The sequence below is a fragment of the Alosa sapidissima genome, chromosome 12 (assembly GCF_018492685.1).
Source record: "Alosa sapidissima isolate fAloSap1 chromosome 12, fAloSap1.pri, whole genome shotgun sequence".
Lineage (NCBI taxonomy): Eukaryota > Metazoa > Chordata > Actinopteri > Clupeiformes > Clupeidae > Alosa > Alosa sapidissima.
Window position 1 is genome coordinate 28,086,221 of NC_055968.1, and position 24,344 is coordinate 28,110,564.

Below are 24,344 nucleotides of genomic sequence, written 5' to 3' on the forward strand. Positions count from 1 at the left end.
CGGGAGCTGCGTCGGACCGCCTCTCTTCCTGGCTCCGCCAGCTCACAGCCTTCGCCATCGCGCGCGCCGGCCTCCAGGGAGAAGGGATGGGGAGGAGGGAGACCATTTGCCTTGGTGTGATGCCAAGTCATTACCGGGCCATTAGTGCCCCTTGCCTACAGTATGTTCCCCCAACCCCTCTGTTCCCATAAAACTCTGGGAAAGAGACGACACATCTCAAAAGTGTACAAGGACCTTCCCCTATGACACCTGTGCCTCATGAAGAACAGCTTCATGGCGGTTGTTGGTGTCAGTGTCAGTTCTTGAAAGAGAGAGAGATAGAGAGAGAAAGAGAGAGAGAAAGAGAAACAAGTGATGAGGGAAAGAAAACAGGGAGACAGAGAGAGACAGAGGGAGGAGAGAGAGAGGGGGAGAAGGCTATTAGGCTCCAGCAGGAGGCTCACATGAGATATCATCTACGTGTGTCTAATCCACTTTGCCGCGACGGTGTAGGACACGCTTCCACGGCAACGGAGGCGACGTCGCCCGAGCCCCTGCGCGCCCAGCCCAGCATATCAATCAGGCACGCGCCGGACGGCTGATGCCTTTTTAATGACGTCTTCATCTCCGCACCCATTTTTGATCCTCCATTTTCCCCTCAACAATTACCGCATCACTTACAACTGACAGTGGTTAACGAGCAGCACCATAGTACTGCATGGGAGGTACTACAGCGCATATAACAGACACTCCAAGATGGGATAACATAATAACTGGGTATCATGTGTGAGTATGTGTGTGTGTGTGTGTATGTGTGTGTGTGAGTATGTGTGTGTGTGTGTGTGTGTGTGTGTGTGTGTGTGTGTGTGTGTGTGTGTGTGTGTGAGTATGTGTGTGTGTGTGGGTGGGTGGGTGTATGTGTGTGTGTGTGTGTGTGTGTGTGTGTGTGTGTGTGTGTGTGTGTGTGTGTGTGTGTGTGTGAGTATGTGTGTGTGTGTGTGTGTGTGTGTGTGTGTACACTGCCTGAAAAGCACTATCTGTACTGGAAAATCACAATCACAATATAAAGGTAAACAGAAAGTTTCTGGATGTGCTGGGAGCAACAACAGTGAACTTCCATCACAAGACAATTTTCATTTCAAACCTGCTTTTTCACAATCCTGAATAAAATGACACTCTGAATCAGTGTGTAGTGTACAAACCTCTGCAATCCATTTGTCACAGTGTGTGTGGGGGTGTGTGTGTGCATGAATGTGCCTGTAGTGTGTGTGTGTATGTGAGTGTGTGCATGGGTGTACACTTGTCACCAACATTTTTAACACAGAGCTATTTCAAGACCAAATACACCAGTGTCTCAACAGACGAAATATACCACATACGACACCACTACAAACTGTGATCTTTCATATTCTTCAAATAGGTCTATCTTAAAACTATTTGCCTGACAAAAGACCACACGACCACACCAGCAAAGACAACATGACAGAGTAATGCTTCTCCTGCACTAGTGATGAAATGGGGAATCGCAAGCCTGTGGCCATGCAATCCACCTGCCATTTCACCAGAATCTCTATCTGCAAACTTAACCACAGAGACCAGAACACAGCGACCCCCTTCCTGAACATTTTCCTCCATTTGTCCTCCTTCCACACTGTGGATGGAATCACGCTGTGTTCACACTGCCACTGCAAGAATGAACAGTGGGAGATGTCCGCTTGGACCCCCACAGCAGCCGAGAGGTGGTGAGAGATGACTGTGTTGTGACACGAGTGAGATTCTGCTCTGCTCTTTAGCCACTGACTAATGGACTCCAGCGTATTCTCCAAGCTCATATACTGGCCTAGAGGAGATTCTGGCTTTGACAATTCTGGCGTGGGGTCAATTGTGTGGTTTAAGTATCGAATACAGAGGAGGATAGAGAGATTAACAATAGACTGGTAGACCAAAGGAAGACAGTTATCACATACACCCCACCACACATGTCTCTTCATGTGTGTGACTCTCATCATCAGTCATGTTTTTCCCAAATATCCTATAAAGTGAAGCGGAAGTGAAAACATTGCAAATGTGACCGTGTTGTAATTGAGTTAAAAACTGTGTGTGAAAAGCACTGAGCAAATTGCAGCTTTGTTGCGTGTGTCTGTCTGTGTGTGTGACTGTGTGTGTGTGTGACAGCGAGAGAGAGAGAAAGAGAGATAGTTTGGTTTGTCATATTTCTCTAACATGTAACATTTGTAAATGTAAGGCAAATTCTGAGAAATTCTGAGAACCAGCAGACTCAGACATCAAACATTTATTCCTAAACAGGGAAGGCAAAAAACTCCCCTACTGTGCAACTTTAGCGTGTGGCGCTATCCGTGGTGCTGAAATGGACGGTGAAACTATTTCCGCATGAAACTGGGCTTTTTATAGAAGCTGGATATCTAGCTCTTTTAAAAGTTTTTAAGTTGTGTTATGGCAATGCAATTTGGAGTGGGCAAACGCATGACCGTGAGGACTGCAATCTGAACTGTATACTCATTTGTATGGAAGTGCGCTGACAAAAGTTGTCTGTCTGTGCGTGTGTGTGTGTGTGTGTGTGTGTGAGAGAGAGAGAGATAGAGAGAAAGAGAGAGAGAGAGAATAACTGCGCATTATTTCGTTGTCGTTTTACCGTTCACTTAAAAGGATATGGCCACTCAATGATCTTCTTGGCGTATTTACGAACAACGTTGTCCTCGCCAAAGATGAACAGCGATCTGTTCACGGTAAAGCAGTTCTGCCTGACGGGAATGGGGTTGTACAGGGCCATGGTGCGGGCTCGCTGAGCTTTGGTCTGCTTGAAGGCTGGTGAGATTCCACCTGTGGACACCGCTGCTCCATCGCGGCTCCTGTTGCGCTCCGATCCCCCGTCCCCCGGTCCCAAAAGCCCGGGGACATCGTCACCAAACCGGGCCATTCTGCGAGAATCGAGAAAAAAGAGCACAGATAAAAGATAGCAGGAAAGGTTAACCCACCAGAGCAAAGGGTGGGGTACACAGTCGCGAGTGTGCTGATATAGATCCTTTTCTTTGTTTTAATCCATCATAGTTAGTTCGATAAAATCAACTGAGGTGAAGAGAATGTAAGCATATCCAAGCATTAGGCAACAATCTGTGCGGAGCAGTTCGCGCAACAGTCCAAGCTGCCCGCTGTCTCTAGATGAACTCCTCACTTCATTAGTTTTTAATTGGAAGCTGTATCACGACTGGAACCGAGAACCAAATCATATCTCATTGGGAAAATTCGATTTGATACTCGTCTCTGGTAGAAATCACATTACACAAAAAGTTGGAGGAAAAACTTTCAAAAACAGACGGCTCGCATAAAAACAAAAACAGAATTCCAAATATGACATTAAACAAAAAAAAACGAAGAAAAAAAACCTTCCGTCCTTATCACACGAAACGTATATATTTACGTTGATTCCTGAATTCTTCTCAATTATTTCACCAGCTTTTTTGACGTTCGTGTATCAAGTTCCGAGTGCATCTCTTTCTTAGTTCTCTATCCCTTGCGAAGCGCAACTCACACAGGTAGCCTAAAAAACTTTTCTTGTTTTTTTCCCCCACAAAAATATTATTATTAACAGGTCTTTTTAGGTTCCTGTATTCTCACTTGAATACTTCTCCTTCAAATCTGGGAATAGCGTTCAAAAACCAGCCTCAGCTTGCCAGAGAAAACAGAAGCTCTGAGCTGTTGTGCTGCGTGTTGGAACCGAAGCGACGATTTTTTTTTCATATGACTGCAGCGGGTCAAACCAACCTCACGTCGCTCCACAACGAGAGACGCTCTCTCCTTTGTCGTAAATCAATTTCTCTCTCTCTCTCTCTCTCTCTCTCTCTCTCTCTCTCTCACACACACACCCCTTTCTCAAGTTGAGTGAGAAAATGAAAGAAGACGAAAGAATCTGTATCCATGGTGATGCCGTTCAAAGGTCATGTTATAGCCTAAATGATCCCCCAACTTCCATTAATAACCTAACCATCATATAAATTAATTATGTAGCCTATTGTATCTGTTTAAAATGTAAACATAAAGCATCGTATAAGTATAACATTAAAACACTACTTCGTTGAAGTGTTATGTAAAACTACAGACACATTTTCCTGGTTGAATAACACAAACAAAGAATTTAATAAAATCCTTGAACAATATGAAAATATGTTGAATTGTAATATATAATGAATGAAAACAGAATTGCAGTCAGATCAGGCAACCATATGGCATCAGCCATGAATCCCAGTCATCAAAGCACCATACAAGATATGATCAGACCACTTTGTGACTGTTACTTGTAAGTGCCTGCGTGTGTGTTTGTGTTTGTGTGTGTGTGTGTGTGTGTGTGTGTGTGAGACAGCATAGACTTCTAGGATAATTGCTGGTTGAAAGTCACTCTTCCAGTGCATGGTTCTCTCTCTGAGTGGGAGGGCATACGTGATGCCAGATTCCTCTGGCAGGCATGCATGTGCATATGTGTATGTGTATGTGTTTGTGTTGTGTGTGTGTGTGTGTGTGTGTGTGTGTGTGTGTGTGTGTGTGTGTGTGTGTGTGTGTGTGTGTGTGTGTGACATACTCTCTAATGAGACAAAGTGAACTAACATCAGGGGGTGATATGAGCACAGAGACTGCTCCATTCATCAAACACCAAGGTGGAGAACTCACATTCTGATTTAACGCGCTGTACTGTACATTGGCTGTACATCGTCAGTGTCACAGTGCTCTGAGTCTGTACTGTTACCATTATTGTCTTAGAACCACACTGTATGGAGGGTCTTTCAACCAATATGCCTCAGCAAGCAAACTCGTGAGGGGAGAATTTAAAAAAAGAAAACAAAAAAACACAGAAATGTAGGCCAAGGACATGAGTGGCTGTATGACCCTCTTCACTGTGTGTAAACAGACACTCTTCACTCCAGTGAACCTGATCACAACATCTCAGGACTCCATAATTGCCGGTCTACTGAAGGATTCTCAGCTATCAAGATCATGAGTTTAGGAGGGGAGGGTGAGAGGAGGAGTTGGTGTGTGTGTGTGGGGGGGGGGGGGGCAGTGCTGGCGAGAGGAGTGGGTCAGTTGTGAGAGAAAAAGTGGGTTACTCGAAAAGAAGAGATATAGTGAAGAGAGGGAAAGATAGTGGGATGTTAATAAGGAGGGCAGTAGGAGGGGGAAGAGAGAAGGAGTTCAAGAGTTCAGGAAGTAATTTGAGTGTTCATAATGAAGAGACAGGCAGACTGAAAGACAGAGTCAGAGGTTTCAGAGCATCAATAGATTGGGGAGAGGAGAGAGGAAACATGAGGGAGACAGTGGGGCAAAGAGTTTGAAAGAGCATGCACAAGTGTTTGTGTGTGTGTGTGTGTGTGTGTGTGTGTGTGTGTGTGTGTGTGTGTGTGTGTGTGTGTGTGAGAGAGAGAGAGAGAGAGAGAGAGAGAGAGAGAGAGAGAGAGAGAGAGAGAGAGAAAACAAAGCAAAGAGTTTGAAAGAGCATCTACAGGTGTTGTGAGTGTGTGTGAGAGTGTGTGAGTGTGTGTGTGTGTGTGTGTGTGTGTGTGTGTGTTTGTGTGTGTGTGTGTGTGTGTGTGTGTGTGTGTGTGTGTGTGATAGAGAGAGACAGAGAGAGAGAGAACAAGAGAGAAAAAGAAAAAATGAGGGAGAGAAGCTATTCTAAAATAAACCCTGAGTAAATAGGTTCTCTCAGCAGACTCCTGTTGCCTCGCTTCCAAGAATACAAAAGCCATCCACCCAGAACTGTCAGAGCCCGCTGAGGATAGCCAATTACCTGGCAACACCCAAAGTCCACTGGGTCTTCCTTATAAAAAGAACAAAGGAAAAGACCACTGCAAAAATACACCATACTTTGAGTTTGAACACCTGTGGTCAAGTGGGTCTGTATACACACTTGGACGTGTATATTTGTGTGCATGTGTGTGCATGTGTGTGTGTGTGTGAATGCGTGTGTGTGTGTATGCACGCAATGTGTCACCACATACTCATAAGGTTGCAGTGAATGGCCGTGTTGAGAGGGCTGCTGGCGATTGGAATAACCCCGGCTCCTCCTCTTATTCCATCAAGACCACAGCACTTCCTGGTCATTAGAATGGCTAACTGCTCCACTGTAGCAAAGATCCTTGATTACAAAAAAGGCTCCGCTTTAACCCTCTCTGACTGTAGTTCACATGAAGGACAAGGACGAGCTAACTAGATGAAAAGTTTCAATGAAACTTGATAGAGAATACATAAAACTTGGTCATGTTTGTCTAATCATTAGACACTAACGAGATATCAATCTGTATTTGCAGAGCATTTGGTTTCTAAGAGCATTTGTATTCAAGAGAGCAGCTGTTTCCAAGATCCTCTAAAAGAGTACATGCATGTATTTATTTTGCTAAAAAACAAACTGAAAATCAAAACGAATGAATATGCTTTAATTCAATCATTAAATTCAACTAAGGGACTAATAGTCTAAGGTCTTCTTGTATAGTAGTAGTGTCCAGTGCTACACTGGAGAAAAATAAAAAAATGAAAAAATGAATGCCGTACCCATTATAGAAGTTATCATTTATTTTATTATTTTTAGAACTGACTCAAGTCCATATTCCGAGTCTTTCACTTTCTACCTGACCCCCTTTTTAATTAAAAGGCTCAACCGAGGACTAACGGTGGGGAAGATTCTTTTTTTTAACCCACTGACTGCACAATGCGGCATCCTTGTCATCTTTAACAGGGGTTGCCATGGCGACAGTACACCCTTGAATTTCTAATTTGTTTCACCACTTGACAGTGCAGGGGCCGTCGACACAAAAGACACCTTCTCCTTTCCCTTTTGCTCTCCTTCCTTTCGCCCTGGCCGCATCTACCTCCACGGAGGAGGACAGCACAGTCTGCCACACACAGTGCCCACACATCCCCCTCCCCCAGAGACGCCTGGCAGCCCAACTGCACTCCAACAGGAGGGATTCTAAAACACCACACGTAGAGTCCTGGATACACGGAAGCCAAACATACATTTTATACTGTATGTATCAGACACAAGGAAGTCAAAGTATTGTATGACAATAAAACTCAGTGAACATGCTGACGTCCATTCATAAGCAGAAGAGGGAGAAATCCTCCCAAAGTAGATGAAGTTGACTGGCCCGTATCAGATTGAAAACATAAATGATTCTTCAGTGAGGTGACATCAATGATCACTGACTCCAGCCGTGTTATCGTATTAGAGACGCTGTGGTTCAACCGCACCTGCTCCGGCACACACACATTGTCACAACAGAGAGGTGGACACAGAGATGACGCTTCACTCAATTCCCACACCTTCACTCAATTCCCACATCTTGCATTATCGACTTAGGGGTCAGAGCTTGTGTTTGACAGATTAACCTCCCACGTGTTAATTAGTGTTGGTTACTCAGTTGTTAAAGTTATGAAAATATGACGTTACATTATATTTCACAACAAACAAACAAACAATCAATCAAAGTAACAACAAGACATGTCATTGACCATCTTCACTTCACTGATAAAGCTGGTAATCTAGATATACAGCACAAATGGTGCACCTTTTAGCACCTGTGCGCTGAATCTGTAGAGCCACTAGGCTACTTGCACATAGGCTACTGTAGGCTACATGCATTCAGCAGGCTAACCTTGCATTTGTCAAAAGTGGCAAGTTACGAGTCCCCATGGAAGAACACTCCACCCTCCGCCCCCTCTCTCTTAGCTTCGTCTCATGGCAGCGTGCGGTGTCGCCACCGAGGGCCACAAGGGAGCATTGTCCCCCGCAACTGTTGCAGGATTTTGACCAAGTCATGGTCTCTAAGCAGTTTAGTGTTTTCTTTGCATTGTTACCTAGCAACAGCCTGTCCTCCTGCTGCCTCCTGTGGAAGCAAGGCAGTAACCATGGCCTGAGCACTACCAACACCACTACGCCCGGATTACACACTGCCTATTTAGTGGTGTTTTTACTCCGTCTTCATGACTGATCATTGGGCTTCTGCCTTTATACTACACACAAAAGAACCACAGGCATATTAATTGCTAGTTTTTTGCTGTATGAACATGTTATGACAAGCAGAGAGGCGTGTGTTGAATAATGGATCATTTGTCTGTCAGAAAATGAAGCTGTGACAATGACAATACAGTACTGCAACTGTACAAAGGAACTAAACAGATGGAGAAATGTAACATAAATAAATAAATAAATAAGACCATGACAAAAGAAACTTTATGAGATGATAAATGGGTCCAGAATTCTTTGTTTATAAAAGCTCACTCCGTCTTGATTTAATGCCCATATTACATCACATTAATTGCAAAGTGGAGCTGTAGTTTGCCAAGACATTTTTTTCAGAACACCCCACCCCTACTATGATTCAATTTTTCAAGCAAATCTTATTAACTCAATTTGCTACTCGTTCTAACCCTCGTGAAACAAAAATGCAGAAAACAAACAGAAGAAACTCAGGTAACGCCAGCTGCTAACTAATAGCCCAGCTGCTGCTAAACAAACCTTAAAATCAGTATGTCTACTTCAATGTAACTTTCTAAAGAAGAAACATTGTCACTCCTCATACCTACATCTGATTTGTCCACTGGGCCAGTGAGAAAAATCACTGTCATTTAGTGCCCTCTGGTGGTCAAAGTTTATACACCTGAAACTGTAAATCTATGAACTGTGGGAAATTCGGTTAACCTGAAAGTAAGTAGTAACATAGATGCTTCCTAAATTAAGGAAAATATATTCAGTCTATTCATTATAGTCTTTCATTATAATCCTGAAGGTAGTGACAGTGGCTATTCATTATAATCCTGAAGGTAGTGACAGTGGCTATTCAAATTCTAACAGTAGTCTTCACAGAAGGCTCTGCCTTTTGGAAATTAAACAATCTATCACAACCCATGGAAATATCCACCAAGGCAGCATAATAAAAAGGAATTAAATACACTCCACCATTCCAGCTGGCAGCTGAGGGGATCAATATGGTCTGGAGTGGGCAGTAAATTCCTGGCTTCCGGGGCAAGCAGGGCTGTGGTTTCCCCGAGTCCCAAGCCGGCCTCGAGGGGGCCTTTCTCTCAACCAATGTGATCAAGGGGGCCACACCCAACAGTGGGAGTCCGCCACCCCCCATCCGGCTGGCACCCACCCCTGCTGACAGCATAGGGGGGCACCTCGGGGCAGTGGGACCCATGGCAGATGGCAGCGCGGCAGAGGCGCGGGCAGAGGCTGCAGGCAAGAGGCAGAGTCATCAGGAGAGGAGGAGCAGGGATGTGAGGAGAGGATGAAAGGGAAGCCAGGGAGGGAGGAGAGGATGGAGGGAGGGAGAGAGGGAGGGGAGGAGAGGTGAGTCCTCGCCAGCTAGAGGGGTTCTGGGCTTGCTCTTACTGAGGGAAACTGCTGTTCTAATGCTTATGTCTGAATGATAAAGATGCTTTAAAAAGGCTTTTTTTGGATAAATCTTATTAAATGCGCTGATCTTGCTGAATGGACAAATTTTTCACTATTAAATCAGTATCTGAGGTTTTCATAATATTTTTTCCCCAGCTTTGCATGGGGCACTGACAGCTTTCAGACAAATGGGTAACAGTTCATTTCAGCACCAGAACGCAATAGTCAGCTAACTATCAATAGACGTTGAACAGACACTCTGCAAACTATTCAAATAACTTTTAACACCAGCCTGGACCAAATAAACACAGATTCATAAATGTATCTCTACAAAATAAAATATTTCATTATTCATATTAGTAAAGGTGGAGTTAAACTGGCTAATATTTCGAGACAATATTGAAAGTAAAACACGATTTGCAAGACATTGCAATAGTTCACATCGAGAAAGCACAGATATGAATTCAGGACACCTCATACAGTGAAAAACACTGAGAAGTCATGTGAGTAAAGCATAACCCATTAGTTAACATTATGTAAAACAACATTACACAACATTATGTAACTCAAATACATTAACTTATGGTAAGTGGATGCAGTGGACTAAGAAACTGTTTTCATTCACATTGCTATTGCAATGACACTGGTACCTTGAGCATGCAATAATACTCATGTACCAGGTAGGGCAAAGGTGACCATTCACATCTATATTTATCCATTTGGCAGATCATGTCAAGGAACTCGGGACAAATGATGCGGTTTGGAAGAGATTGGACAAGGCAGACAAGACTAGCAGCGTTCATGAGATCATTGTCTTCATGACGATTTGCATTAAGACCCTCGCTGTTGCTGGACCATCACTGCTCTGATGGGCATCACTGCAGTTTCTCACAAATCCACTAGAGGGAGCTATGGGGATCATGAATGGTGGACAGCAGGATGTGAGGAGACTGGAGCTCTGTGCTTCCTCAGTTGCTTGTCAAAACACACACACACACACACACACACACACACACACACACACTTACTCGAGGCTTGGTACATGTCTTTTGACAATGGACTATAAAATAGAGAGACCACTATTTCTCGCCCATTGAAAACATGAGATTAGAAGTGTCTGTGGATTACACAAACTACAGTTGGGATCTCTTAACTGCCCATTCCAGCCTCACACACACACACACACACATACACACACACACACACGCACACACACACACACGCCACTACCAAATTAACATATCACAATTAACATATCCAGGCATGCCAGTAGCACAAAACAGCAATAACAACAAAAAACATGTTTAGCTTTGATATTGAAATCCTCCTTAAATAGACAGGCGAGTGATTCCATAGCAAAAGGGAACCAAGCATTCATCTGCCCAGTGTCTTCATCACTTTTATGTTAGGAAAAACAGGACATGAAGCTCTCTCCCTCTCTCTCTCTCTCCCTCTCTCTCTCTCTCTATCTGCATGTGTATGTGTCTCCCACTGACCCACTCCACTCTGTCTCTCACAGGAAAGGTCACTACTTACCCATATAGACCCTTTCAAGAGAGTTCCATTATCAGCATCATAGTTGGCCCCACAAGACTTCCTTTTTAACATTCCATATGTTATCTTAATGCAGAGGAAGTAGATTGAGGCCCAAATAGAATGTTCAAGCATTGTTTTTGTTTACCTTGTTGAAAGGGTCTATACTACACTCACTTTCCTCTCATACAATTGTACACTATGCCTACAATGTATGAAGCACACAAGACCTTCATATAGCAGAAAAGGGGGAGTAGAGAACAGGAGTGATTAGAAAATGACTAGTTGGTGTAAACCAGTGGAAACATATCACACAAACCATTACTGCAATATCTAATGGGAGGAAATTAACATGTCACTCCTTCAACATTAGCCAGAAAAATAGTGTTGTCTCCACATTTGTGGTGGCGCCATTTCCTGATATCCGTGGCTGAATCTTGGCAGAGGAGCGCTTGATGCCTTTACTGTAATAGAGCGGGCGTGCTAGGGAGCGGACGCGCGCGTCTCCCCCTCTCCTCCACCCTGCGTACTTTTCATTTATCTGAGGGGTCTAATTAGTGGTGGGGAATGACAGCGTTTTATGGTGGGGAACAGGAGCGCTTGATGGGGCGTGGAAGACAGAGCACTCCAGCCTGCCTGTCGCTGACTGAGCACGAGGCTCTGTTCTCTGCCTGTGCGACACATAAGGAACGCTTGTTCCTTCATCCACAGCTGAAAAGGCTGAAAGGTGCACACGTACTGTAGCTATCCAAAGACCTCAGCAATTTCTGTAAAGTCCATTCATTTTTATATCTGATGGGGGGGTGGAGTCTTAATCCCAATGATAAAGGAGGAAAAAAACCTTTAAAAGAGTTATGTGTAGGTTTTATAGTTTAAAACATTCAAAATGACCTATAAATGACGATTTGTTTTTTGATGTAATGGCAAAAACAGCAAGACTTGTTAACCAGGTATCTCACTTGTAACAGCACTTTTTACCTCAAGTGGTGCTGTATGGAATCAAGTCAACTGAAGGAGGTGTCGCTAACATAACTGTACATTCAAAACCACTCAAATCCAACATAATCCTTAATCCTTAACAATAGTCCTTTTAAATGTGTGGCTCTCAGTTCTAATGCATGTTTTTAATATTCAACTGTTTTGGACAGAAAGGCAAATACACCTCCTGTGTGCTTGCTCCTGAGTGCTCCTGAGGTAATGTTGCTGATCTGCTGGAACAGTGCATTGCTCTGTCAGAGCCACTTTTTTCCAATTTGTTTTCCAATTTCAGAGCCAGGACTGGGTAATAAACAGTTTTTGTTTCTGAGCACAGATAGAACAGAAGGCTACAGGACCATAAGAACAAATCTGCTAAAATCTGACAAAAGCTGCATTGCATTGCAGTCGAGGATTGCACCTAAAAACTTGGTGTTTGGTTTTGCATAATATACTAAGGCATCTCATTGAAACAATATCTCATCTACTGAAACATTTCCTGAAGATATAGGGGTTTTCATGTTACAGTATCTGCTAAAATACAGTGTGAAAGACAAACAAAAAAGCTGTTTTTCTCAGTTTGGAATTTTCGCAGATACTGCACTTTGGCTTTGCAGGGCACTGTGTCTGCTTTTCTACAGTGAATTTTCAGATGGACAGATGACACTTTGGGTAAAAAGCCACAGCGAGCGTTCTGCTGTTGTTTATGAAATGAGGAAAGACGTCAACATCACTGACAATCAATGAGGAAAGTGTGCTCTGCTGATAGGTCTAATCGCTGATGCGAATGCTGTTGCAGGAGGGGGATGTGTTGAACATGACCCTCTTCCTCTTAGGACCTGCAATATTGACAAGGCCCCTGGAACTCCAATGAAACCCTTTAATCAAAACAAATTGGCTGACGTGCAATTTGGCAATCTGGCCGCGAGTCATGAGACTGCACTGTTCAATATTTTAACACGTAAGCCACGGTGTGGAAACAGACCCAGCAGTCAAAAAGGGAGGGAGAGAAGGGAGAGTTAGGTGGAGAGAGAGAGAGAAAAAGAGAGACAGAGACAGAGAGAGAGAGGGAGGGAAGAAATGGCCATTTGATGGCCATAAATGAGGAAGTGTAGGAGGATCAAAGATGAGTGTTTCTGAGTTAGAGAGTGTGAGAGAGATACGTGTGTGTGTGTGTGTGTGTGTGTGTGTGCGTGTGTGTGTGTGTGTGTGCGTGCGTGTGTGTGTGTGTGTGTGTGTGTGTGTGTGTGTGTGTGTGTGTGTGTGATAAAGAGGGAGGGGATAAGGCTAAGGAAAGATAGAGCTAGAGAGAGATATAGAATAGGAATCTGAGACAATGAGAGAATGAGTGTGAGGGTGCAGGAGGGCTTGAGAGGCAAGACAACAAAGCGAACAGGTGAACATAGAGGGAGGAAAGGAGGGAGGGAGGGAAGGATAGAACAGGAGCAGGAAGAAGTGAAGGGAGGGGGCAGCGCTAAGCCATAATTCACATCCAGCTCCCAAGAGACCCATGGGCTGAAGGCTCAAAGGACTGAGACCCATGGGAGTAATATTCCCAGGCAAGGGGGTGGCAGTGCGTGCGTGTGTGTGTGTGTGTAAGAGGAAAGGGAGCGTGTACCTCTGAAAGGTCAGGGGGTCACTCTGCAAAAAAATGACCAGAATTCACATTTTATGAGTTTGAACATGAGTCATGTGATCGAATGGCGATTAGCAGCAAACTCTAAATTGAGAAGATTGTGATGGTGATAGGGTCTCTTTATTTAAGATTGAAAGAAAACAATGATGGTTCATATCAAACAGAACTGGGAAAAATACTACATAAATATTTGAAACTGCTGTGGTATGGTAAGTGGGATTTATACCTACAATCCAACATAAATCCACTGAAAAAATCTTGCTGCAGCAAAACCTGACAATATATAGGGTCACCAAGAAGGCAGCAGTCATACAAATATGGAGTTATTCCCAGACCTCATTCAGTTCGCTCATAGCCTAGCAGGTGTAATTATGGGCACCAGCTGTAAATATCCAATGCTCCATAAATACTGGCCCTGCTCAATACTTTAAAATACACTCTGGCTAAAATATAGTGACTGTCAAGCACCATACCAACAAAAAAAAAATGGATACGAACGAGTTTCAGTGGAGGCAAATGGTCATTCTGGGTGTTAGAATTCTGGCTTCACAATCCTGTGTTCTCCCTACATTTCAATATAGGAAACACAACACTGTTTCCAAAAACCTTGGGTCTTCTTAACCCTAGAAATATATTGACATTTTGCACCCTATCAGACTGTTCTTGTCAACTTTATTTATTATTTTGGGACATTATTTTGGTATTTAAAATCTAATAGATAAAAATGTATGTACGTGAAATGGACAGATTGAGTTACAAATTATGACTAACCATCAACACAAGCATTTACAAAGCATGATTATTGCAGTACTTGAACAGGATTATTCATAAACTATTACTATTTAGAATACACAGTGCTGTGCATAAGTTAAGACATTTATTTATATAATAAAATGTATTTATTTACGATACATGATACATTAAAAAATAATTGATGTCCTATTTTTTTTTTTTAATTAAGGCATTAAGACAAAAGGCAAAATATGTTTTTTATTTCTCCCTTTAGTCAATTTCAGCATGGGTGTCTTAACTTTTGCACAGCACTGTATAAACTATATAGACTTCTCTGTCATTACACTGTATTAGTGCTGTGCAAGTCAAATTGAGTGCCTGTCACTTTAATGTCGTGACGCCCGTGAGGCTTGCTTGATTCTCACGGTTTTAAGCTAACTTAATAACGTTGTTGTGCATGGTGCATAAGAATATGTGGATGAATTGAATTATGTTTCCCATGTCATTTGGTAAAATAAATGGTCAAAAACTGGAAGGAAATCTGTCTTGGATTATAGCAGATAAGTGTCTTATATCATATCTATAATTTTGGTGAGCTCTACAGGAATTACAAACTATCTCAGATGTAAATGGTTGCCCTATTACTCAAATTCAACCCACCAATAGGCTACTGTAGCTAGACCTTAGTTTCACAGCCTAGGTATGTTAGCAACACAGGGCTTGAAAGCATTGCCTGTATCACAAACAAAAATGAAACAATGCGTGGAATTTATCAGGGAATAGGCTGCTGAAGGTAGGGGCAAGCTATCTCGCATGTTTAATTTGGTTCCTTGGTAACATAATGTAGGCTACGTTTTTTTGCACAAAATTGCGTCTGCTAATAAACTTAAACATAAACACAAACAAGCGTGATCTCCTGTAGAATCCCTGACTGCGTCTTCAACGTTAGCCTACTATTATTTGTTGACATGAAACCTGAACGAATGGCAGCTGTTCCTGAAGATCACTTGCGTCTATTTGTTTTTTTTAAATAGGCAATTTTTTTGCAGTGGTGCTTGAATTCCAGGAGCGGCGCTGCGCCGCTGATGAATACATTGTAGGGGAAACACTGCAGACTGAAAGTTTAATGAATGTTGCTATTCAAATAGTTTAATGGCTGTGTATAGGTAGATATTTGACGATAACTGAAAGTTGGAATGGCTCTAATGTTTGCTAGCAGTTATGCTAACAATTTTAACTATGCTAACAATGCTAACAATGCTAAACATGTTACTTAGCTAACTTAGCTAATGTTTTCTAGCTGTTTTGCTAAAAAATGCCAACAATGTTAACCATGCTAACTATGTTAACCATGTGACTTAGCTAATTTAGCTAATCATTGTTAGCAGTTATGTTAACTATGCTAACAATGGTAACTATGTTAACACGCTAACTATGCTAACCATGTTACTTAGCTAATGTTTTCTAGCAGTTTTGTCAAAAATGCTAACTATGCTACCTATGGTAACAATATTAACTATGCTAACCATGTGACTAAGCTAATTTAGCTAATCTTTTTAGTAGTTATGCTAACTATGTTAACTATGCTAACATGCTAACCATGCTAACTAGCTACAGTGGGTAGGAGTCATAGTTGATGACAAGTGACAGTTACAATGGCTGAACAATTAAAAAGTTCAGTAGTTTAACTCATTGAGTGCCATTTTCCTTCCCATGCGTTGAGTGCCAAAAACGTAATATTACGTTTTTAGCTTTTTTTTTAAATTACGAAACTAGACACTCTAACACACCTTATATGTGATTTTGGGAACTATGTGATGAATGGAAATGAAATATATGACGATCAAAAACTCATGAAAACGCACAATCTGGACATTTTATCTGGACATTTTATCATAACTTGGTTGCCGCTTTGGGTCGAATCAGTGACGCATGCACGTCATCTCAAAACCAGGCCATTTTCGTGGGTCTATCACTAGGTGGCAGTCTTGCCAGATCTCGCTGATCATTTCCTGGAAAGTTTAGAGGTAACACTTCATATTTCATGAAAGACGTTATATCTCCATTTCTAGAACAAAACAGCGATTTTGATAAAAACTAGCCACTGTTTAGCTTGTGATTTCTCAGGAACAGAGGCGTGTAGAAATACACGGTTTGCACCTACTGAGAGCTTAAAGTCTTACCTTTTAAACGATCCATTGTATGTGTTCATAGCTATAACACAGAATATGCTGTGGCTGTACAAAAATCATCAACAATGGTCTAGATTGCTGGCACTCTAGGACAAAGCTTCCGAAAACAGCTTGGCATTCAATGAGTTAAAGGGTTAAATTGTTTATCAGTGAAATATTGTAGTGAGTACTTTTATTTTGAAACGGATTTTGGCAGAGGAAGCAGTTGAACAGGATGTGTAGTCTTAATAGAGCCAGTTTGTATGCTTAAAGCAAAGATTCTATAGTTAACTAAGATGAATCATAAGACGATTCACCAATGGAACGAAATAGCACTAGTTCCGGACTCCTAAATAGGCGTGTCAAAACATAAACTTTTCTCTGAATAAGCAATAATAACATATGCATATCATTTTGTATACTATTTTACAGTCATTGTTTGTGTGTGATGCCAATGAAACACTCTTTCGGACACGAAATGAATAATTTAATTTTCCCCGTTAACCGAGCTAGCTAGCTAGCTAGCTAACGTTAGCACAGTAAACGGAAAGTGAATGGGAATGTTCGCTAGCTATCTAGCAGCTAAGAACTTTGGTTAAACTTATATATTGTTGCAAACAAACATATGTTAGCAACTTTGTGGTAGTCTACTAGTTCTAGCAAAAAATATGTTAGGTTAGTTTATCAACCATCTCTGAGTCTAGAGCCTCTGAGAACAGGTGGCTGTGCACCAGAACTTTGAGGAGACAGTGACAGATCACGAACAAAGCTATTTTTGTCTTTATTTGTTTCGTTGGAAAATACAATTTCAATGTCGGAATGTTAGGGAGACATGTGGCTTCTAGAAAATGGGTTCAAAACTTACATCGCTGAATGTAGGAGTGACACGCCCATTATTTTTAGGAGTTGCTCCTAAATTCGCCACTTAGGAGCTACTTTTAGCCTTAAAATTCGTTGTGAATATGGCCCCAGATCATAAACAGCCACAGGAATGAAGAGGATTGACTAAAGAATTTGTAGGTATTTGTTGGTATTTGTGGGTGCCCACATTTTTTGCTGCTGAACAGAGGCCGTATTCACAAAGAATTTTAAGGCTAAAAGTAGCTCCTAAGTGGCAAATTTAGGAGCAACTCCTAAAAATAATGGGCGTGTCACTCCTAACTTTAGGACTCCTAATTTTTTTCACTAAAAGTAATTCACGAAGCATTTTAGACCTAAAAGTAGCACCTTAGTCTGGGACAGCTTAAAAGAAGTCGAGAGGACTCCTAACTCACTAGGACCTATTCACAAACGGCTTTTTGTGGCATTTAACGTTGTGATGTTTTGAAATGCGTATGCGGCTACAGGAGCATCCAATCGTGAGGGAACGATTTCGCATTGTAGGCATAAAAGGGATGCAATAACGCAACCAACAACAACCAAAACTACTCATTGTCAACATGTAAATTAAATGTAACGTTTCATTGTGAATCAAATTAAAAGGTTCTCCTCTTTGCAAAAGTAGGCATTTGGAATCATTCCCGCGTTACAATCATCAGCCAATCAATGTGGTCACTTCAGTCAAGCTTGTGCATGAGTAATGACGTCATCCATAGCAACGAAGACTCACTTTTAGTTTAGGAGTTGTCATTTTTCCTTACTAAAAGTAGGTCTGAAAGGCTTTGTGAATAACTTTTAAGAGAAAACTCCTAGCTAAAATCTTTTAGTGTGATTTAGGAGTACTCCTAGTGGTAAGATAAAAGGCTCCAGATCATAAACGGCCACAGTAATGGAGAGGAATAACCAAATAATTTGCTGGTACTTATTGGTGACCTCTTTAAGGGTTTACGTTTTGTTTGGATATTTTGCTAATTGGATCATAAACGGCCATAGCAACGAAGAGGAATGACTGAAGAATTTGTCAGTATTTGCTGGTATAGAACCCATCATGAGTGCGGAGGGGGGTGGGTCTGGGACACCAGATACCACTTTTGAGTAATCTAGAGGTGTTGTGGGCCTAATTCATTTTACACAGCATCCTAACTTCTTTGGAAACGGGGCTGTACTTCTGCTACACTGTTGCCTGCAACACTGCTGATGGATCCCAAGATCCATTCTGTCATATAAAAGTCTGGATGATGAAACACTACGAAATATCTTTCATGCAAGGTGGATTTGTACATATAAATACGAGTTTGGAGCCTTTCTTGCCATGGGTAAGGGTAAGAATGCAACTTAATGCCTTAAACTGTTAACACAGTTGTCACACCAAAACATCCGTTGATGTTCAAGATATTTAAATTGACTCAAATTGACTTAAATTTGACTCAGTACAAACACACCATGATATAGTAGCCATTTACTGTACTCAGTAGAAGTAAACCTGTGAATAAAAGAACACACACTGAAATTAATAATTTCTACCTTAGATTTGTCTGAATGAAAATTAAGTAATAAGTCATCATTCACATCAGTGAGCAGCTGGGTCAAGTCAGGCAAATAAAGACTCCTATCTCTAGTACTACAGAGGGGCATTTCAAAATAAGACACACTCCTGCATGTAAACCAAGCCTCTCCAACAGACAGACACACTTGTGCAATGTGCTATATTACATATTGCACATATTACATATTTGACAATAAATCAATACAAAAACTCAGCACCTGCTCAATGTAACCATGCCAATAACAAGGATGGCGACATCATCGATTTTGAGCTAAGAGGGGGTACCGGCAAACATGACAAATGATTGACTGAAGAGCAAACATTACCCCAGACCACACACACACACACACACACACATACACACACACACACACTGCAGACAGGTGTTGAAATGAATGAGAGGGACTCAGAGTTCTGGCAACACTTCGCTGCAGGGTACACACACCGACCACCCTTCAGGAGAGGATGACAAAGAACTCTATCCAGCACTAGACTCAAAACAAGGACGAAGAAAACTTGGGCAAGTGGTTCACAGCTGGAAACACAAACAAAAAAAAAGCAATCCACAATGTGTGTGTGTGTGTGTGTGTGTGTGTGTGTGTGTGTGTGTGTGTGTGTGTGTGCGCGTGTGTGTGTGTTTGTGTGTGTCTGTGTGTGTGTGGACAGCATGTGTGTGGGGAAAATAGGGCATGGTGAGATTCAATTCAACCGTGCCACAAAAGACAGACTGGACAGAATACAAAAAAGGTGTTTACTACAGTATAAAGGCGCATAGACAGTGCCTTGGCAGTGACTCACACGAAGAGAGATCACGACGAAACAAAATGGTCATAATCTGCTCGAGAAAATAAGCTAGGTCTTTGTGATGGACTTCTATTCAATCAAACGACAAAAGGCCATGTTCCATGCAGAAAGAGAATATTAAGGATATTATCTATGTGGAGACAAGACTGACCTTCCAGTGAATTAGTGCCCTTAGCTATTACTGTATGAAGAGGTCACTTCTGCCTGTCATCAATACATCTTAAAGGAACATGCTAACATTTTGGGATATTAACTTATTTGCTGTCTACCTCTCTTCTCTGTGCATGCAATAATTAGGATGATTCACTGGACATGGGTTATTCCAGTCAGCCTATAGACCATTTCAGTGTGTTCCTGGATGGTTTCTGGTTGAAACGTTTATTTTTGTTTGTCCCCCTGTTACCATTAGCTCAATGTTGTTTTTGGTACCATCGGAAATGCCTTAGGAACGCACCTGTTTGTAAATGCAGTTGAAAGGGTCTATAGCTAGTGTAACCGAGGTCGTAATTCGTCCACCGCTCACGGCCCTCTAACCCGCACACCTCCACACACACCGGCATGGGAGTCGAACGCTCTAACCACTGAGCTAAAAGCCCAGGCTTCCAACTCAGTGGTTAGAAGCGTTTTTAAGGTTAGGGGTGTGAGGATTTACAGGGGCAACTAGCACGCTAGCTCAGTTCGCTTCCGTTACACTAGTCTATAACTAAAAGGGAGCTTTAGGCTAACTGGAACCACCTCTAACTCTGGGGTAGACAAACAAATAATCTAATTTTCCAAAAAGTTGGCGTGTTCCTTAAAGCTTCTTCTGCAGAAAAGTGATGGGGATGTTCTAGCCTAGAAATCTAGACGCACCCTAGCGGCGGCAAATTAATTTGCTCAGCCTATACGTCTAGTATCAAACCATAGGGATTTCTATTGGCTGACGCCGTGGACTTCATCCAATCACAGCGCTCTATTTTGTTAGAGAGTCTTAAGGCGGGCTTAACAGGATAACAACAGTCCTGTGACGGTGAACAACAAGGAAGGTGGCTATGGCTAACGAAGAGCGGTTGTTTGAATCGGCGTTGGCGTCAACTTTGGAGGAGTTGGACTTGTGCTTTTCTTTGAAAGTTGAGCAACACAAAGCACTTAAGTAATTCCTTTCGAAGAAGGATGTATTTGCCGTTTTGCCGACCGGATACGGATATGGTCGTAGCGCTGGCCTATTGCATGCCTAGGCAGTTTGAAAGACAATTCTCTGCCCGCCCCTTGGATTAAGCGAGGTAAATGGTTCGATTCCAGACTATAGGCTAGGGGATGTTCTATATGCAAGGGAAATTGATTATCCTCTGCTCTGACTAATAAAAGTGATGATGAGTAATTATGGTGTGGTGTCTTAGCTGTACAATGCCAAGCCTGCGTTGTGCGTTACAAAGGGCTCCCTCGTCAGAATCAGTCACTGCCAACGCAAATAGAAACCATTCACTGAGACTCAAGAGACTCACACTCCAAGGACCCAAACCAAACGTTGGCTAAGTAGTGGGACAGCTCTTAGTCCTGCATCTTTGGGTCTGTGTCATTCTTTCTCTCACTCTCTCTCCCTCTGCCTTTCATTGTCTGCCGCTCTCTCCTGTCTCATTTTCTTCCCCCTCCCTCTTTTCCTCCTACATGTACCATACCCTTTTTTTCTTTTAAGATTTCTCTTTCCCCCTCTCCTTTCTACTATTTTGTGTCTATTTCTTCCCCTCTACCAACCCAATGTCAACCACATCACTCTCTCCTGACTTCATTTGAGGGGTGTGACACACCCTCTCTCTCATTCTCTCTCTATTTTTTTTTCTCTGCATAGTCCTAGACAAAAGCATCTGACAACCTGAGATAGAGACAAGAGAGAGAGAGAGAGAGAGAGAGAGAGAGAGAGAGAGAGACAAGGCTGTCGCTGACGATAACTGTTGACAGCTCCTCAGCCGGCGAGCATGAGCGAAGGCTCTCTAATATGACATTCATTCGTCATGACGCATAGCTTGCCTAAACACAGCATGAAGCAGACAACCACAGAAACCAATCTGCCTTATGAGGGCTCGTGCATCACGCTGACATACCCATAACACACACCCCACCTCGGCTCGCCACCACCACCCATTTTTAAAAGATAATCGACTGCTGAATGAAAGAAGTGCAGCCGTCAGTATGAAACTATCTGAGCGGGTGTGTTTGTGCTTGTACTCTATTGTGTTTCTGTCTCTGTCCCTGCCTAATTCTTACTCTTTGGCTCTCTCTCATTCTCTCTGTTTTTCCCTTACTCTTTCTCTCTTTCCTTGCTGCCTTTATCTTCCTCTCCCCCACTTTCCCTCCATCTCTCTCTCTCTCTCTCTCTCTCTCTCTCTCTCTCTTCCTGCCATTTTCTCTCTCTCTCTGCCTGACAGACACATCACACAGATGAATAGGCCTTTTCAGGATGTCAACAAAAATAATTCATCTTTGACATACATGTTTGGCATTTACACTATGCGCCACATCGTGAATGTGTGTATTCATGGACTGATGAGAACAGGCGGAAGGGGGGGGGGGGGGGGTTGCGATCCTCTCAACCCCGGAGGCCAGAAGAAAACACACACTTGGGCTTTACCTCCCCCGTCCGACACACATCACCGACACAACACCAATTCTTTTTGCTTGTAGTCCTTCTGGACAATGTGCACACAGGCTACCTGTCTACTCAATCATTTACAAGAGGCCATGTCAAAAGCAAAGATTCTAGTGTGCTCCACTCTAAGATCTTTGGTCAAAAGCATATGGTGGGTACGACAACCTGCACACCTTTCACTGGGGTTGAACAACTGACTGATTATTACAGTTTTTCTCAGTTGCTTTGGCACATTTCTCAGATCAGAATCGAAACTCTCAAAATTGTTTGTTCAAACTTCATATAATCTTATTACTTGTACACATCATTTAAGCAGTTTCTCCCCATCTTAAATAAATACCAGTGCTTTAGTACATCCATGCAACTGATTTTGTACAAATGTCTGTTTTTTTATTTTCAATTGCTAATGTCATGTTGGTCAAAATGCAAATGTGTTGAACTAGCTATCATAACTAGATGTCATAGTCTGTCTAGATTATAATAATATATGTGACCTGACAGACAGGAACATCAGAATGTATAGAAAGATGTAAAGTGGTGCACAGCTCTAACCAAGGGTTGTTTTACTGTATATTGGTCATTTTTCATTTGCACAATGCTGTAAAAGCCTTTGCTTTCTTTATACTGTCACAATTTCTGTCATTTGAAAAAACTTTTAGACATATCCACTGTCTTGCAATCAACCCCCTCCACACAATAACGTGTAACTTTGTAGTTTTTACAGAGTAAACTGTCATATTGACAACAAGACAAAACAGTTTGACTTGAGTCATTTTAATTGCACTGATGTTTTCATTGGTATAAATATTTGCTTTTGAGGCATAAACAAAGCATTTTGAGCAAGTTACGCGCTTTTGCAGGTAATCCACTATGCGGTGCAGTTTGCTCTAATTGTTTTGACAAATGTACTAACTGAAACTGTAAGATAAAATAAACGATAAGCTGATACAAGGAACACTCACATACACACACACACATACAAACACACACACAAACATGGGTACACATGACGTTTGCTCAACCGATTCCTTTCATGTATTCACTCCACTTTGTGAGTCAATCAGAGACAGCCATCCATCCTCCTCAGTGGTCGGCACAGTGCGGCGGCGTTCGCTCTAGTGGGGAGGAGGGTCCCTGCAGCTGGGAGTGCAGGTCTCCAGTGTATATGTTAGCCTGGTTATAATTACGGTCAGTGCACAGGCTTGTGCTGAGGAGTCACGACAGCTGACAACCTCAGGGTCCCCCTGTCTGGACCTCTGAGGAGCATGGTGTGTGTGTGTGAGCGCACATGTGTCTGTGTGTGTGCGCACATGTGTGTGTGTGTGCGTGTGTGTGTGTGTGTGTGCACGCACATGTGTGTGTGTGTGTGTGTGTGTGCATGCATGTCTGTGTCCAGGTGTGCAGAAGTGTGTGTGTGTGTGTGTGTTTGTGTGTATATGTGTGTGTAATCTGTGTGTATACATGTTTTTGTGAAATTGGGTGAGTGCCACAGAAATTGCATGTGTGTTTGTGTGTGCGTGTGTGTATGTGCGTGTGTGTAGATGTTGAAGAAGATATATGTGTTTGAAATCTGCAGCAAAACAGGAACACCTCCTGCTTCCAGCGAACATTTTCTAACCTGGTTAAAATCGAAGGGGGTGAAAGCACACACCCAGCCAGTTCCATGCATACATGCATACATGCATACACACACACACACACACACACACACTGTACACACATACACAGCCACTACACTCTGAGCAGCCACTCCTGAAGACCCACCCTCCTTTTGGGTTGCAGTCCAGACCACACTCACACACAAACAAACAAACACACACACACACACACACACTCAAAGGAGGGTGGGTCTTCAGGAGTGGCCGCTCAGAGTGCAGTGGCTGTTGAGGGATGACTGAGAGACTACAGTGAGAAGGCAGAAAATAACTGACAAATTATTCTCTTTCCTTCTGTGTGTGTGTGTGTGTGTGTGTGTGTGTGTGTGTGTGTGTGTGTGTGTGTGTATGTATGTGTGTGTGAGTGTATGCGTGGGGGTGTGTTTGTATGTGTTTGTGTTTGTGTGT

The 24,344-nt window shown here is 42.5% G+C and overlaps 1 protein-coding gene across 9 annotated transcripts in view; it reads right to left on the reverse strand.

Moving 5' to 3' along the window:
• LOC121677771 (voltage-dependent R-type calcium channel subunit alpha-1E) overlaps nt 1-24,344 on the reverse strand; it is a 154,355-nt gene that overhangs the window by 98,872 nt on the left and 31,139 nt on the right. For 8 of the 9 annotated variants that reach the window (XM_042056758.1, XM_042056756.1, XM_042056752.1 and 5 more), the window contains exon 3: nt 2,652-2,918. In XM_042056758.1, the coding sequence (XP_041912692.1) occupies nt 2,652-2,918 (267 nt within the window). Of the gene's footprint in view, nt 1-2,651; nt 2,919-3,418; nt 3,751-24,344 lie in introns of those variants that run through there. The other variant, XM_042056760.1, reaches the window with a different exon arrangement.